General features: G+C 51.1%; 1 protein-coding gene across 1 annotated transcript in view; it reads right to left on the bottom strand.

Moving 5' to 3' along the window:
* The window catches only part of NADSYN1 (NAD synthetase 1), a 51,041-nt gene that overhangs the window by 25,469 nt on the left and 8,259 nt on the right, over positions 1 to 17,313 (bottom strand). Inside the window, exons 4-9 of the mRNA XM_025357480.1 lie at positions 14,098 to 14,151; positions 13,455 to 13,544; positions 5,492 to 5,543; positions 4,625 to 4,713; positions 4,318 to 4,435; positions 3,485 to 3,616 (exon numbers count right to left, since the gene is read on the bottom strand). Of these exons, the coding sequence (XP_025213265.1) occupies positions 3,485 to 3,616; positions 4,318 to 4,435; positions 4,625 to 4,713; positions 5,492 to 5,543; positions 13,455 to 13,544; positions 14,098 to 14,151 (535 nt within the window). The remainder of the gene's footprint in view (positions 1 to 3,484; positions 3,617 to 4,317; positions 4,436 to 4,624; positions 4,714 to 5,491; positions 5,544 to 13,454; positions 13,545 to 14,097; positions 14,152 to 17,313) is intronic.

Consider the following 17,313-nt stretch of genomic DNA (forward strand, 5'->3'; position numbering starts at 1 on the left):
CCCCCTGTCAGTAACACACCCCCTGTCAGTAACACACCCCCTGTCAGTAAGACACTCCCCTGTCAGTAAGACACCCCCCTGTCAATAGACACCCCCCTGTCAGTAAGCCTCTGCAGGGGACTTCTGGGAATGTCCCTCTCATCAAAAAGACACACAGGGAGCCAGGGCCCCTTTGCTGCCTCTGCATGTGGCTGTGTGAAGATGGGATGGCTGGAGCTGCTGCAAACATCCCATGCCCAAGAGGAGAGGCAACCTGAGACTGAGGCCAACACAGAGGAGGGCGGAGCTGGAGGACAACCTGAGAATGAGGCCAAACACAGAGGAGGGTGGAGCTGGGGGAGGGCAGAGGCAGAGCCACAGGCCCGGTATCCATGCCAGGGTCCTGGCCCGGACGTGCTGCCTGTGTCACAGGAGGTGACACTGCCTTGCCTTTGAACCTGGCTGTGGTAGGGGTTCTGCCAATTGCAGTATATGCAGAAATGAGATTTTAACTCAGGGGTTATTCCTTCATGAAAAAATACCTTTATCAAATTGTGTTCCTGAGTGTTGCCTTGCTAAACACAAGCATGGGACAGCGGGAACAGCACCTGCACCACTGTGGTGGTTCACAGGATAGCCGTGGCCACCTTGCGCGCCCCTCACTCCTACTGCTGTAACAGGGGGCCAGACCTGGCTAGAGATGCCCATGAAGACAAGGAGACCGATTCACGCATCCTGTGGTTCTCTGGCTGCTTTCCAAAGTGATGGCACTGCGGCCACCAAGCTTCCATGCAGAAAGCCATGGTAAGTGTGAAGCCATAAAACAATGGAGATGGGGGAGGTGAGGATTGTTCCATGAGAAGGCGGCTCCATCCCACTCTCCCTAAGGCTAGGTTAACAGCCTTCCATATTGCAGCCTGACTCCAGGCACCCAACAAGCCGGAAAGCCCAGGGGATTAGGAAGACCCTAAGAAACATGGGCCCGACGAGGGGGACCGGCAGGTCTGTTGCTCGAGCGGGAGGCAGAAGGGGAGACTCTCAAATGATTCCACATGTCACAAGACTTCTGTTGACGATTTCAGGTGCACCACGGAGGACCTGGCAGAGGGTGGTGTCCTGAGCCTGAGGACAGCACTGCCACTCTCAATGCAGCAGACCTGTGGCTGTAGCCTAGGATGGAGATCTCGGGACACATCAGGAATTCTAGAGACAACGGCTCCTGGATTCTAGTGCATGAAACAACTGCCTGGCGCTCACTAAAAATGCAGACCCCCGAAGACTCCGGTTCAGGGGCTTGATGTGGGGCCAGGAACCTGCGGGGGTCCTGGGGTAGGTGATTCCCAACACACCTGCCAATCAACACGACCGCCAGCGTGCCTGTGGCTGTGACGTGGGGAATGGGGAGAGGACCACACTTCCCATCAGCAGGAACTTAATCCTTCTCTTCAAAGCCCTTCCAGCTCTGTCGTGGTTAACGACGAAGAGCAAGGAGGCCTGCAGGGACGCTGTCACGTGGAAAGCAGGGCCTGGAGTTGAGACGGCCACACCCTTGCCTGCCCCCTGTGCAAGAAACCCCTGAAAAGACCGTGGAATTCTTTTTCAGGGTAAAGTTCACTCGGTCCACTTTGAAACTGGTTTGGTTTCGTAACCGCCTCCGTGCTGACCGCGCCTATGCTGTGCAGAAAGCACCAGACAGAATCGTGAGGATGGGAACGCAGGGGCAGCAAAGCAACGAAACCGCTCAGACAGCCTCTCAGAGTCGGTGACGCCAGGACACAGACTCGCTCTGCTCCTGCAAAGCCAGCTGCAGAACTCGTCTCCTGTGCTACTGCCTGCCTCGGTGAATCCGACGCTTTAATGCCCGTCCCCAACAAGAGTAGAGTGGAACGCTGTCGGGTCCAAAGGTGAGTCCGGCAACGCTGTGTGCGGGAGGGAGCGCTGGGGACCCGCGAGGGGTCTGAGCCCGAGAGTGGGGATGCTCCCACCCACGCCGGCTTGGGACAGAACTAAAAGTTACTTTTTGTTGTATTTGTGCACTTGGGATTGATTTCCATTTTTGGCAATAACAGCCCGTTTTTTCTCGTTTGCTTCAAAAACCGAAAGGGAGGCCAGGTGCGGTGGCTCACACCTGTAATCCCAGCACTTTGGGAGGCCGAGGTGGGTGGATTGCCTGAGCTCAGGAGTTTGCGACCAGCCTGGGCAACACGGTGAAACCCTGTCTCTACTAAGTAAAGTACAAAAAATTAGCTGGGTGTGGCAGCAGGCGCCTGTAGTCCCAGCTCCTCGGGAGGCTGAGGTAGAATTGCTTTAACCCGGGGGGCGGAGGTTGCAGTGAGACAAGATCGTGCCACTGCACTCCAGCCTGGGCAATAGAGCGAGACTCCGTCTCAAAAACAAACAAACAAACAAAAAACTGAAAGGAAGAGTGGCCCAAACCTCTCCCAGGACTTTCTACCTGTGGTCCCTTCTCTGTGGAGGAAGTTCGCGCCCATCGCGGTAACCATCACCTGGGAAGCCCTGCCCCGTGCTAATGTGCATCTTTAGACGCAGAACGTGCAGAGCTTTCATCAGCTTCCCAAAGGAATCTGGGGCTCCAACAAGGTCCTGAACCCCATTCCAAGCGGCAGCTCAGTTGCTGGTGAGGACTGTGCCAGGCAGGGTTCCTAGCTTTGTTCTCTGTTATCTCCTTCCTCTGAGCACCCACATATCTGTGTCGCTTCAGGATAGCAATGGCGCTTCCAACCTGTAACTCACAGCTTCCCCAGGGCTGTCCCTCACGCAGCTGGCCACTGTGTGCTCAGAGAGCCCCATAGAACAAAGCCTCGCTGACCAGAGTGTCCTGGGGTCTCCACTCCTGCTTCCCCGGACTCAGGGACAGCGTGGTGTAAGGTCTTAGATGAGTATATGTGGCCTCAACACCCGGGGAAGAATGGCAGGGCCTTGAACGGCCTCACCATGAGCTCCCCTGACGGCTCTGTTCCTGAGGATAAGGCCCCCTCACCAAACGTGGGATCCCTAGACCTGTCTCGGGGGCCATGGAGTCTGCTCCTTTCAAAGGAGCGGCTCTGGTTCCCTGCCAGCCCTTGGAATTCCAACCAACCAACACCACCCTCCCACAGGCGCCAGGCGGCACCCATCCTCTCGGCACCACAGAGCCTGCCTCCCACCGCGGGCTGTCCCCTTGGTTCCTGAGTGCACTCCCACCTGGCCCTGCGGGGCACGGAGCCCTCCTCCCGCACTGTGGGTACGCAGAACTCGCAAGCTGCCCACAACCTCAACCGTCCAGTACCATGTGCCGTGTGTCGGGGTTCGGCTATCCTCAGACTCGAGGGTGGGAGGTTCCCCCCTCACCAACCAGGTAAATCAGAGGCCATCAGAGCAGGCGGGACCCCCGGGGGCTTCTCCACAGGGGCCCTCACTAAGCACCCGGCTTACAGGAGAGGGCCAGGAGCTCGGCCTCTGCACAGGGAACCCTCCCCCAGTCACGTCCAGGCCCGTTCATTACCACGTCATCCAGAGAAAACTGGGATCCTTGAGCGAAGACGCTTCCGTTCATGGCGATCATGGCGCAGCCGTCGTAGTAGAGGCGGTCCCCGTCACAGCCCTTCTGGTTGGCCAGCAAGTAAATCCCACCGTTCTGGAAAAGGCAGAGCCCACAGCGGAGTGGTCAGCTGTGGTCCACCGCCCTCGCCTGCCACCTGCCCGCGTACAGGAACGTCCCCCTAGTCCCGCGAGGTCATCATGAGCGGCCCCACCACCGCCGAGATAACGCGCACGTGTAGGGAAGCACAGACCCCTGAAGCTGCCGCGAGCCCGGCCTTGCTAGGCGCCAGGCTCTTTGTAAAACATGTGTTTTTGCTTCATAACAACCCAACAAGGCAGACCCCGTCACCTCTCTGAGGCATGATGAGGTTCAGACAAGCCAAAGAAAGCTCTGTGTGATGAAGCCAAGATTCAAACGCGGCTCAGCTAAACCCACATCTGCAACGTGAAGGACGAACCAGCACCGCCCGCTGCACGTCTCACTGCCCAAGAGCAGGAGCAGCAAACGTGCGGGTGGTCCCTACGCCCCGCCATCATGCCAACAAACAAGGAGCACGTTCTGGTTCCTGGTCACGGCAGGGAGGGTGATGGGGTCGGCTTCCTGGGGTAGCTGCGCAGGTGAGATGGGCTGTGCCAGCGAAGCCCCGGGGGGGCGGCAGGGCACACTTGTTGAGTCCAGGCCGTAATTACAAGCCCAGAAGGTCCATCTTGTGTGGGCCCAGCCCTGCAATGATGCAGGAGTGCTTGAGATGCAGTGCCTACCCCGTGGTGCACACTCCCTGACCCAACCCCTACCTTGTTGGTGGCCATAGTCACGAGATCCACCCTGGTGTTGGCTTTGCGCAGCACGTGGTGACTGCCCGAGGCATTGGTGATGATCTCCACTCCATCCAGGCCCATGTCGATGTGCGGGCTGTGGGCAGAGGCAGGTGAAGAGAAGAGGCCACCAGACTCCTCCAACCCAGCCTCCCAGGCGGCCCCTCACACTTTCCCATGGCAGCTCCCGGCCGACGGTCATGGCCCCAGGAGGTCTGCAGTCCCAGGTCCTCCCAGCTGGCCCATGTGAGGTGGGCGATCGGACAGCACGGGGCATGGGGCTGACCTGTGGGGTGTCCAGAGCTCCTCACAGATCTCACTTCCAATGCAGGTGTCCCACGTGGCCAGCACCGCATCTCCGAAGGGCGCAGTTTCCTGCCGTCGGAAGAGGAGAGTGCATAAGATTCATTGGTCACGCCCTGTCTGGGCCACAAACACTACCTAGGGCCACACACATCCTGCAGCCACAAGAGCTGGAGTTGGCTCTGGGCTCTCGCACATTCCGAAGAGGTGGGTGCCCTGTGGCTGCACATGGGACACTGGGTGGTGCCAGGAAGAGGAGCCTTTAGGAGCCTATGTGTGGAATAAGGGGATGCCTGTACTCTGAGCAGTCAAGGGGCAGAATGTCACGGTCACCAATGGGGTTGCCAATCGGGGTCAGCGGCTTCTGAAGTGACCCTGTTCTGTGATCACACTGAAGCAGCTGCTGCCCTGTGTTGATGAAACTCGGCCCCCACTCCCAGCCACAGAGCAGCGGCTGAGAGGGGACACCAGGGTGCCTTCCCTTAGAATTCAAAATTGAGAACAGGGCAGTTTGCTGTGGGTCTAGATAACACTTAAATGTAGGAACACAGCCCCTGGGGGCGGAGGAGGCTGTCTTCTGCCACGAGGAGGACACCAAGAGGAGGAAGCCAGTGTGAGCAGGGAAAGGGAGGAAAAGCAGCCCCAAGGCCAGGAGGAGCCGCCCTGGCTGCTGCCTGGCCCGCAGCCCCCCTCGCTATAGGAACCTGCCTCCTTTGTCTGTTTCAGACCTGTGCGCACCGTGGTGCCTTCCGTTACCTGGATCCCAAAGGGTTCCCGCCCCACCCGGTCCACTGTTGCCTGAGAACAGCGACAACCGACTGGAAAATGGGCTCCACACCCAGGGACTCGCCTGCTTTGTCAGGTCCTGTATCATCCGAGGCAGAAGGTACTCCTCCGTGTGCCTGGAGAGGAAAACACCAAGGATCTGAGGATGAGCATCTCAGGACAAATGAGGAAGGGCAGCTACATTTAAACAAAACTCAAACTGAACCCTCCGAACTGATGAACTGGCAAAGGAACTGCCAAGTGTTCCCCCAGTGCAATAAACAATTGCATGAAGGTAAAGAGTATGAAGGTGGCTTGAGGAGACTACGTGACATCGTGGTGGGCTGGGCTCTCCGAGCATCAGGCTGTCTCAGTTTCCCCACACGCTCATGGTCATCTTTACGGAGAGATGTGTCACAGGGGATTCGCTGAGAACTGACCACGATGTCCCATGGAGAAATCCGGGTGGAATTCCTGATTGCTGTTACTGAATCAGAAAAATCATGTGGCATTAACCCGAAACACAATGACAAACCCGTACATCCCTGGAATAAAATGATGCTCTCAATTCGAGAGATGGGGAGGAGGGTTTAATACCAACTTTAGTGCAAGGTGTCCCAAGACGCTCCACCAAGAGGTGGAATCTTCAAAATAGACGGTTCACGTATTTGACTTCCAACAGGCTGTTACAAGATGCGCCACTCAGACTTGCAAGGAACTCTGTGTCCTTTTTGCTTTCTTAGAATTCCCAGGAGCCTTCTGGGCATGGTTTTAGTAGCTCTCTTTACTTAAGAAATGTTAAAAGTTGAGAAACTGAGTCAATGATGTCTTTTCCCCTCATTCACATAGGGAACGGGGACATGAAGATACCCTACAGACCTCCAGGCTGCCTTGCCATCCCATATTGAGCACTCAGTTCACCCTCATAGCCTGTTGATGGCGATGCTGCTGCACCAACATGCATTTTAAACACAGGAACCGTCCAAACATCTCTCCCTTCATCTGCACCTTTCCCTCGACTCATGCAAAGACCCCCCGGGCACCAGACAAAAGACCCAGCAGGACGGGCATGCACCCAGCCTTGCCCCTCACTGCAGCTGTGCTCCACAGCCAGCGCACACCTTGAGAATGGCTCTCTGCAGGCAAGGACCAGGCCTTAGTTATGTTTTCCTAAGAGGACCTGGAACCTGGAATGGCACCTTGAGCCTTCCAAGTACTCTTTACTAAAGCAGGGGCATGGTGAACACGACCATTTCTTGTCATCATCTGGCACAGCTCCCAGAGGATTAGAAACCTCAGCTTTCTCTAAGCGAACCAAAATGTGCAGTTGCTTCTGGTGGGTTCCAGCCTCACCTTCCTGCCACCCCTTCCACAGGGGTGAAAGGAATACCATCCCAGAGGGCCCATTGTGACACCTGACACCGAGGTATTCATGAGACAAAAGGGGGAAGGAGGAACAGGAGCCCCACACTTATGCTCTGAAATCCTAGAGACAACATCAACTGATAAAAGGTCTCAACACAAGCACAAATAAATGACGGGAGACAAGTTGACAACTAAGAAAAGATTTTGAAAAGTCTTAAAATGCTTGCAGATACGAAAAACAAAGCACAGGATAGAGCCCCGTGAAAAGCACTGCAGAGAAGACAAATTCAGGGCAATAAAACTGCCAGAAAAAAATGCAAATACATGAAGACAGTGATGGTTAGAAAGAAGATGAAAGATAAGGCAGGCAGACACAGACATGTCACTTGCCAGTCATCAAGGTTCCTGAAGAACAGAACGGAAGCAAAAGAACAAAAGCCTTTGGAAGCAGAAAATAGGTCAACTTTCCTGAAATAAGAAGACCTGAATGTGAAGTCGAAAAACCTTACAGCCTTACAGGGTATAATAACAAATGATGAGAACCCCCAAGCCATTTGCTGGAGCTACTGAACCTCCAGAGTCGTAGAGACATCCCACAGGCACCTCGGCAGGAAAAGCTGGTTCCTGCAGAAGCAGCGCTAAAATCTGGTTGGCCACAGACTTCCTTTATGGATTCGTTTTATTGCAAAATATGTTACGCAAAACAGTACAAAGGCACACATGTGTAATTAAAGGATATTAAAATAAGTCCAGTGCATGCAGTACCCAGGTGAAGGAGCAGAGCGTCGCCTGGACCTCCGAGCCCCCAGCGTGTGATGCTCTCTTCTTGGAAGTGCTCCCCGCAACAAATCTCGCCTATCTTTGGACTTCAACTCAGGCATGCTGATATGGTCTCGCTGTGTCCCCACTCAAATCTCACCTTGAATCATAGCTCCTGTAATTCCCACATGCTGTGGGAGGGACCTGGTGGGAGATAAATTAACCACAGGATGGTTTCCCCCATACTGTTCTCATGGTAGTGAGTCTCAGGAGAGCTGAGGCTTTTATAATAGGTTTTCCTTTTTGCTTGGGTCTCATTCTCTCTTGTCTGCCGCTATGTAGGATGTGCCTTTCGCCTTCTGCTGTGATTGTGAGGCCTCCCCAGCCACATGGAACTGCGAGTGTATTAAAGCTCTTTTTCTTTATAAATTACCCAGTCTTGGGTATGTCTTTAGCAGCAGCATGCAAATGGACGAACAGGGTCTCATTCTGTCATCTGGGCTAGAGTGTAGTGGCACGATCGGGGTTTGCTGCAGGCTCAGTCTCATGGGCTCAAGTGATCCTCCCACTTCAGCATCTCAGGTAGCTGGTGTTGGGAACAGACCCCCAGATCTGACCATAAACAAAATCTCTGCAGCACTGTGACATGCTTGTGATGGCTATGACGCCCAGGCTGAAGGCTGTGGGTTTACCAGAATGAGGGCAAGGAACACCTGGCCCACCCAGGGCGCAAAACCACTTAAGGCGGTCCGGAACCACAAACAATAGCATGAGCGATCTGTGCCTTAAGGACATGTTCTTGCTGCAGATAAGTAACCAGAGCCCATTCCTTTGTTTCCTGTTTTAGTTAATCTATAATCTATAGACACAATGCTTATCACTGGCTTGCTGTCAATAAATATGTGGGTAACACTCATTCGTGGCTCTCCACTCTGAAGGCTGTCAGCCCCAACTCCCACTCCACACTCTATATTTCTGTGTGTGTGTGTCTTTAATTCCTCTAGTGCCGCTGGGTTAGGGTCTCCACAACCCAGCTGATCGTGACAGCTGGGACCACAGGTGCACACTGCAACGCCCAGCTGATTTTTGTATTTTCTTTGGTAGAAAGGGGGTTTCACCATGTTGCCCAGGCTGGTCTCGAACTTCTGAGCTGGTCTCGAATCCTGAACTTCTGACTGCCTTAGCCTCCCAAAGTGCTGGGATTACAGGCATGAGCCACCACGCCTGGCCTTTCTTTTGGTCTTCATGAGTATCTTAGCTATTCGTGGCCTTTTGCTCTTCCATGGAAATATTGGAGCTGGTTTATTGAATTTCCTGTTCAGATTCTTATGGAAACTACACTGAATCCATAGATCAACTTAGGGGAGATGAATGCTTTTCACACTGTGCCTTCCTTTTCACATACGCAGGCAATCTCCATTTAGCTCTGTAGTTGTTAATGCCCTCCCATAAAATTTTATCACTTTTTCCCATACGGGGCTTACACATCTCTGGTTATAGTTATCCATAAGCACTTTGGCTGCTGGAATAAACGGTATCTTCCTTAAAGTTCTGACTGAATGTTGCTGGTAAATGAAAGGAACCTGACTTTTGATTGGTTTTATCATCCAGCAAATTTGCCAAAATGTATTGTTAATTACAATACGGTTTCAGTCTATTCCTGGATTTTCATTTGATCCAGAATAATGACCTCTGTTCTTTAATCAAATTATTGTGTCCATTTTTATTTGTAGTGATTACTGACAGATTTATTCTGTCTTATGTGCTATCTCTGAGTCCCACTTTTTCTACTGGACTTTTAAAGAACTCACTTCCTTTTATGCTTCATTTGGAATTATTTCATTTTTTCCTTTTTATTCTTCTTTTCTTCTGCCTGCTACTTTGACAATCATATGTTCTGTATCTTTCCTTTTAGTGGTTACCCTAGAAACTTTATGTGTATTTCACCTAAAGTCAAAAATTGATCAGTATCTTTATCCTCCTACAGAGCATTGCCCTAATTAACATGCACAGTTATGCAGCGATTTAGGGCTGGCCTATTTTCTACTACATATTAGACATTATGTTTCGTACAGTCCCGTTTGTTTACACATATATACAAATTTATCAATATCCTTTTTCACCAATCCTTTTGAAATTTCAAGGCTTCTGCTAGAATAATTTTCCTTCTGCCTAATGTACACGTTCAGAATTTCCATTGAGTCTTTTAACGATAAACAGTTTTTGCCTGTGTAAAAATGTCTTGATTTTTGTCCTTGTTCTTAAAGGATGCATTTGCTGATTCTAACATTCCTGGCTGCCGGTGACTCCCTCCTCGGATTTTTTCCAGCCACCGTCTCCTGGCTCCGGGCTTTGCCACGACGAAGCAGGAGTTGCTCCAGCTGCTCAATCTTTGTGGGTGATTTGTCTTTTCCCTTCTGGCTACTTTGGAGAATTTCTGTGTCTTTAGTGTTCTGTGGTTTCACAAGAATGTTTCTAGATGTGAATTTGTTTGTTTATCCTGTTGAGATCTGTTGCAGTTAGTGTATCTGAGAACAGCATCTTTTAAATATTGTGTGGATGTTTCCATCTTCTTTCAAATACCGCCTCTTCTCCGTAACCTCCGTTATCTCCTTCTGAGACAGGGATTCCACCCTTGTTATCCACTTTCACTCTTTGCTCATGTTTCTTAATGTCTCTTAGGTTTGCATCAGATTTTCTTTAAGGCTTAAATTCTGGATAACTGGGAGAGGTCTATCTTTCAGTTCCCTACCTCTCTATTCAGCTATGTTTAACTTATGTGTTATTCATCCACATTATTATTTGGCTCTTTTTCTAACTCTGATTGTCTGTTTCTTACCTTTTGAGCTTCTCATCGATTTATTTCAGTGTATTAGGAACACTTATTTTCTATTCTGTGTCGAGCTTTCACATCTGCGTCTACTGTATTTTTTTGCTGGTTCTTACTCGTTGTGCCTTATTTCCTTGTACATTTTATGATTTTGGACTGTGAGTTTCTCATTTTCTATAAATGTCACGTCTAGAAATTCTGAGCAGGCTGGATTGAAGGTGAATTTCTCCAGAGAGACGTCTGTTTGCCTGTGCCCAGCGTCTGCGGGCGCTACAGTAACTTCTGGAAGGTCTATTGCCTGGAGACTGGACGCTGCCTGAACTCATCTTGGGTGCATATGGAATTAACTTCTTCTCCTGAGTCTTATTATACTACACAGGTAGGGAGGTTTCCAGCACAAAGGCTGTCAATTTCTAGGCAACATTTCTCCCCCTCCACCAAGCACCAGGTTGAGGAAGGCATGTGTTCAGCCTTCTCTCTCTGTGCAGTGGGCTTATGTCTCAGTCACAGTTTCAATGTGAGCCGACTATAGCGACAGCATACAGGGGTGTCTCCTACTGGATCTCCTGCCCATCCCCACACCTCCACTTCCATGGAGTTATCATCAATAAAGCTCAAGGTCTCCAGGCGTAGGAAAACCCTTGGGGCAAAAGCCAGCTTTGTGCCCAGGGTCTCACCCTTGTTTCCCAGGGTCTCTGGTTTCACTGTTTTTAGGCTTAATATATTTTGTACTTTCCTGCCAGCTCAGTGGTGCACACTTGAAAATGAGACATAAATGCAGACACACTGTATCCGGCATATTAATGGCTTCGGTCGTGAGGGTCATTCCGGTTCCGGAACTGCCCTGGAGTCAGAAACGGCAAAGCAGCAGAGGAGTGAGTGGCAGACAAGAGCAGTCAACGATTCCACCTGCAAGACAGAAAGTGAACTGCGAGGGGGCAGACATCTCTCCGCCTCTGCTGGCAGAGAGGATGAAATTACAGCCTCGGAGCCTGCAGAAGAGAGTGGCCATGAGAAGCAAAGCCGTCCGCCCACGGAGACCTTGCAGCCCGTGTCTGGCAGCACCAGGCTCTAGAGGGCGGGATGAGACAGAGCCGGAAGCAGAGGATACCTGGACCATCTCCTGGGCCCAGCACATCATCCCACTGGGGACCAGACTGCGCCACACACTGGGCACCAGAACACTAGGCTCGGGAGACAGGGGACAGGGAAAGGGGTGGTCTTGAGGTCTAGAGGCTGAGGATGGGGGCGCGTGGTAAGTGAAAGTCCAGGTGGCTGAGTGTAGGTGCTCAGCCTAGGAGATCAAAAGACGGTTTTTTTTTTTTTTTTTTTTCTGGAGAATTTAGAAAGCAAAGATTTACTTTATCTTCACCTCAACATATGCTAGAAAGACATGGGATAAACTCAACATCCATTCTCAATTTTTAAAAATCTGAAGTAAAACTAGCTATAGATAGATATAAGCCCCAATCAAATGCAGAAACATGAAGAACTTTCCAAGGAAAGTCAGGAAAAAGATGAAACTGCCCCTTAGCAACGAATTTTGCTCCAGAAATGATCTAGTACACCGTTCTAGAAATGCTGGCCAACAAAAGTTAAGAAAATGAACCAAGAGGTGTAAGTACTGGAAAGGAAAAGGAAAATTCGTTGCATATTATATAAGTTTAACTTAAAAGAAAAACTACAAAAATCAACAGACTAACCAACAGACACAACAGAATTCAATTACAAAAGCAACATAAAAATCAAGTTTTCCTGTATAAAAATATTAACCACTTAAAAATATAATATTAAAGAGTTCATTTACAATAACAACAATAAAAAATAGAAATAACTGTAGTAAAAATAGAGAGTAGAATTTCTCAACTGTGGCAATTTTGCCCCCCAGGGGACATCTGGTAATGTCTGGGGACATTTTTGGTTGTCACAACTGGGAGTATCTGTGGGGAGACCAGCTATGGCAGTAAATGCCTGAGGATGCACGTGGCAGACGCCCCATGACGAAGAATGACCCAAAGGTCAACTGGGTGAAGATGTGAAACCTGACATTCAGTATCATTCGAGATGGAAGTGACACTTCACATAACATGACTGGCATCCCTGACTGATGCGAGTTCCACGTGATCTGCGCTGAACCTAGCTACAATTTAATCAGCAGCATTGAATCAGGCATATAAGGGACTGGCACCAGGGGGTGGAGACCCTAGTCCATGTTTCTGTGCATCCTCTGCTTGCAGAGACCTGATCAGATGAGGAAGCCATGAGTAGGGAGCCCCACATGTGGAGAACAACAAACAATTGTTCTGAGGCCACGATGACCTCCACAGGCACAATGACCTCCTTCCGCAGTGGCTCCCACAGTTCTACCTCATCCCCAATGTAGCCCCCTCCAGCACAACCCTATAACACCTCCCTCCAGCCCCCGCCTCTCTGCAGACAGCCCCTTCTCTGCTGTGCTGCCTGTTGCAATCTTGCAAAATATTTTCCTACTTTCTCTAATCAATCTGCCTGTCTTCGCCTACAACCGTCTTGGTAAATCCCTTCACCGCCTGCACCATCGGCCCCAGCTAGTCCATATCCCTGGCACTGCTGAGGTGGAACAGGGTCTGGGGGCAGGGAACCTGAGCACTTCCTAGAACTAAATCAAAGGAAAAACCCCAGCTTTCTAAGACCAAGTAAATAACTTTGTAACTAATTCAGACAGGAAACACCTCTTTATTTGCATAGTGTGTACACCAAGTAAATAACCTTGTCACTTCACTTCAGCCTCTTTATTGACATGGGGCCCACACCAAGTAACCAATGGGAAGCCTCTAGAGGATATTTAAACCCCAGAACACCGCGTAACCGGGCCCGTGAGCCGCTTGCTGGGGCCGCTCCCGCCCTGTGGAGTGGGCTTTTATTTTCATTCAGTCTCTGCTTTGGTTGCTTCATTCTTTGTTTGCTTTGTTTGTGCTTTTTGTCCAATCCTTTGTTCAAAATGTCAAGAACCTGGACACCCTCCACCAGTAACACCCCCATGATCCAGACCCAAGGCTACACACAGCGAAGGTGCTTAACACACATCCCAGGAGCGGTCCGGCACCCGACTCACCGACTCCTCGACCACGGGGTGAACCAGCGTAGCTCGCGGTAGTTGCCTTCGTTGGCCAAGGCCATCTTGGGTCTGATGAGCAGGATCTTCCTGCAGGCAGAGGAACAAAGCCGTGCACACCGGGCTCCTGAGACAAACATGTCACTGGCGGTGGCCACTGCCACCGGGGGACAAGGTGATGCCGTGTACAGTTGGCTCAAGAATGGGGCCCCGAGCAAATCTCTCTCCTTCTCTGGGCTTCCACTTTCTCTCTCTGACTCAGGTCTCCACGGCTGCATCCGTTCCTGACCCTCACAGTGAAGCAGCTAAGCCCCAGCAGGTGTGCACCTCACCAGCAGCTGGTGACCAGGCGCTCCAGGGAACTCGCTCAGCAGGACTGGCTTCCAGGCCACAAGGACCTGTGTCCCCACACCCCCACCCTCTGCGTCTCTCTCTTTCTGATACCTGATGATGCCTGTCTCGGTGGTGGCTGAGACCCAGAGAAGCAAAGGCACCTGGGTCACCTGCCTGGTGCATCGGCCCTGACTAACCCGGGCACTTCCAGAAGCAGCCTACCAGTAATGGGTCCCCAGGGCAGCACGCTCGGCTGAGAGCCAGGGAGAGGCCCCAGTCACCCTCCCGGGGGCAGGGGCAGGGAGCCTACCTGTTGAGGAATATCACTCTGCAGTTGTAGCGGACGTTTCGGTGCATTACAGGCCTGCAGGAGAGAGGGGAGGTACACGCATGTCTGCCCAGTTATGAAAACACAGAGCATGCGGAGGCAGTGGCTGGCTGCAGCTCTGGAATCATGCATTTTACTTTAATATGAAGCTTCCTCCGATCCCTTCACAGAACTGCAAGGCTCTTCTGTTGGCACCCTCAAATCAAAGCTAAAATGAGCCGAGATGGTTCTGCCACCCAGGCAGCACTGACTCTAAGCCTAGAGGAGCTTCTTCTCAATGAACGGCAACTTCTTTCCACCACAGGGTTCTTCCCTCTCCTCCTGAAATGTTCCAGCCTCTGCTGCCTCCTCCCCTTCCCCCTCCAAATTGCCTTGTGCTAACCTGAGGTATCCACTTTCCAGCACTTGTCCGCCCTGAGCTCATTTCCACCCACCACCTGGGACATGTGGAACCCTTGCATTCGCCATTTGGGGCCGGCCCTTTCTCAGGACTGGGCCTTGGGTTCACGCTCCTGTCACCTCGCTGACACCCTGTCATCTCCACTGCAGATGAGGGGACCACAGCAGGAGAGGGCGACCTGGCTGGGGATACTCGCACGGGGACCAGAGTGACCTGACAAGAGGCTCTGGCCAGAGCAGGGCAGCACAAGGGAAAGATGACCCGGACAGGAGCGCTGAGAGGACGCAGTGTCGGAGAGAAGCACAGGCGCCTGCCGGGGGTGTGATCCGACCGCAAAAGTGTTTCGGGGGAAGAAAAAACCAAATGTGGATGGTGTGGAGTTCCGATTCCAGCCTTGCCACTGGCTAAGTGACCGGTGTGAACCCAAAAGTATCTGAGACAGGTCTCAGTCCACTTAGAACATTTATTTTGCCAAGGTGAAGGACGCACACCTGACACAGCCCGAGGAGGTCCTAACCACACGTGCCCGCGGTGGTCGGGGCACAGCCTGCTTGTACACATTTCAGGGAGAGAGAAGATGTCACTCAATACATGCTGGATGGGCACTGCTTGAACTGGAAAGGCAGGACCAACTCGAGGCGGCCGGGGATGGGCTTCCAGGCCATAGCTGGATTTAAATGGTTCTGATCGGCAATTGGTTGAGTTATTATCAATAGAAAGGAACGTCTGGGTTATGACAGTGGGTTGTGAAGACCAAAGTTTTATGATGTAGATGAAACCTCCCAGTAGCGGGCTTCAGAGGGAACAGACTGTAAATGTTTCCTATGAGACTTAAAGTCTGTGTTGATGTTCATGCTGGTCAGCTCTTCCAAAAGGAAGGAGGGGAAATGAGGCCTGTCTGATCCCCGATCACCACCGACTCCCCGTCATGGCCTGAACCAGGCTTTCAGGTTAACCCTGGAGGGTCCCTCTGAGAGAAGCAGTTCATTCAGAGGGTTGGGAGGACCTTAGGATTTTATTTCTGGTTGATGTGGGGAAAAGAAAGAGATCAGCCTGTTACTGTGTCTATATAGAAAGGAGTAGACATAAGAGACTCCCTTTTGTTCTGTATTTGAGATGCTGTTAATCTGTGACCCTACCCCCAACCTTGTCCTTGCAAGAGACATGTGCTGTGGTGACTCAAGGTTTAATGGATTTTGGGCGTGCAGGGTGTGTCTTTGTTCCTAGAAAAGCTAGGTATTGTCCAAGGTTTATCCCCATGTGATAGGATGAAACAATGTTGCTAAAAGGTTTATCTCAAGGCACAGGATTTTCCTTTAAACTTATTCATGTCACAGAGATCTTTGTTCTTATGTCTTACTGCTAATTTCCTCCCTAAAAACGATCCTATTGTCCTGCCACTCCCTTATCTTTAAGATGGTAAAGATAATTATCTATAAATACTAAGGGAACTCAGAGGCCAGTGCCGGCGTGGGTCCTCTGTAAGCTGAGCGCCGGTCCCCTGGGCCCCCGCTTTTCTTTCTCTATACTTTGTCTCTGTGTCTTATTTCTTTTCTCAAGTCTCTCGTTCCACCTAACGAGAAACACCCACAGGTGTGGAGGGGCAGGCCACCCCTTCAGGTTGACACCAGCCTCGACTCTTCCTCCCAAAAATGGGGATGAAAGGGTAAGATGCATGCAGGGGCACCACTGCCCGTCCCTGTCCTGGCTGCGGCCCCCGTCCTGGCTGTGGCCACCATGAGCGACTCACTCCATCATGGCTTCTGTTCCTCTCCGACGTGTTCTGGATCCAGGACCCCACCAGATCTCATGTCCAACTGTAATCCCCAGCATTGGAGGGGGGGCCTGGTGTGGGTGGAGTTCTCATGCATGGCTTGGCACCATCCCCTCCGTGCTGTTCTTCTGACAGGGAGTGAGTGGGTTCTCATGAGATCTGGTCATTTTAAGAGTGTGTAGCAACTGGGTGCAGTAGCTCACGCCTGTAATCCCAGCACTTTGGGAGGCTGAGGCAGGCGGATTACAAGGTCAGGAGTTCAAGACCAGCTTGACCAATCTGATGAAACCCTGTCTCTACTAAAAACACAAAAATTAGCCTGGTGTGGTGGCGTGCACCTGTAGTCCCAGCTACTTGGGAGGCTGGGGCAGGAGGATCGCTTGAACCCGGGAGGCAGAGGTTGCAGTGAGCCAAGATCGCACCACTGCACTCCAGCCTGCGCAACAGAGTGAGACTCTGTCTCAAAAAGAAATAAATAAATAAAAATTAAAAAGTGAGTAGCGCCTCGCCCCTCTCTCTCTTGCTCTTGTTCTTGCCACAGAAGATGCCTGACGAACACAAACTTGTTCTCACTTAGACAAAGTGTGCCCAGAGTGTGAGGGAAATAGATGTTTTCAATAAAATACGAGCCCTCCGTGAATATCTGATCTCTAAGTGGAGTAAGTCACCAGGACAAACTCAGAAACAAACTAAAGCAGATCAGGGCGGCGCTTTCACCACGTGAACGTTTTACCACCGGACACATAAAACAAAGTTACACACCAAACGACGCACCAGGAGAAGGATTTTTACCTTACGTGGGAAGGGACTGACATGTTTCACATGTCAAGGACTCAAAACAAATGAGACACAAGCAGTTGTAGGCAAAAAAGCAGGTAACTCTTGAAGAGTGTTACAAACAACCAACCAACAAACAAAAAAAGTTCAACTCCGTAAGTGAGCAAAGCAAATAAATAAGACAGTCGTTTTTAAAAAAGTATTCACCACTCTGTTTCTTTATTTTGTTTATAAAGGCGAACCCCTT

Source organism: Theropithecus gelada, chromosome 14 (genome assembly GCF_003255815.1).
Source record: "Theropithecus gelada isolate Dixy chromosome 14, Tgel_1.0, whole genome shotgun sequence".
NCBI classification, from domain to species: domain Eukaryota; kingdom Metazoa; phylum Chordata; class Mammalia; order Primates; family Cercopithecidae; genus Theropithecus; species Theropithecus gelada.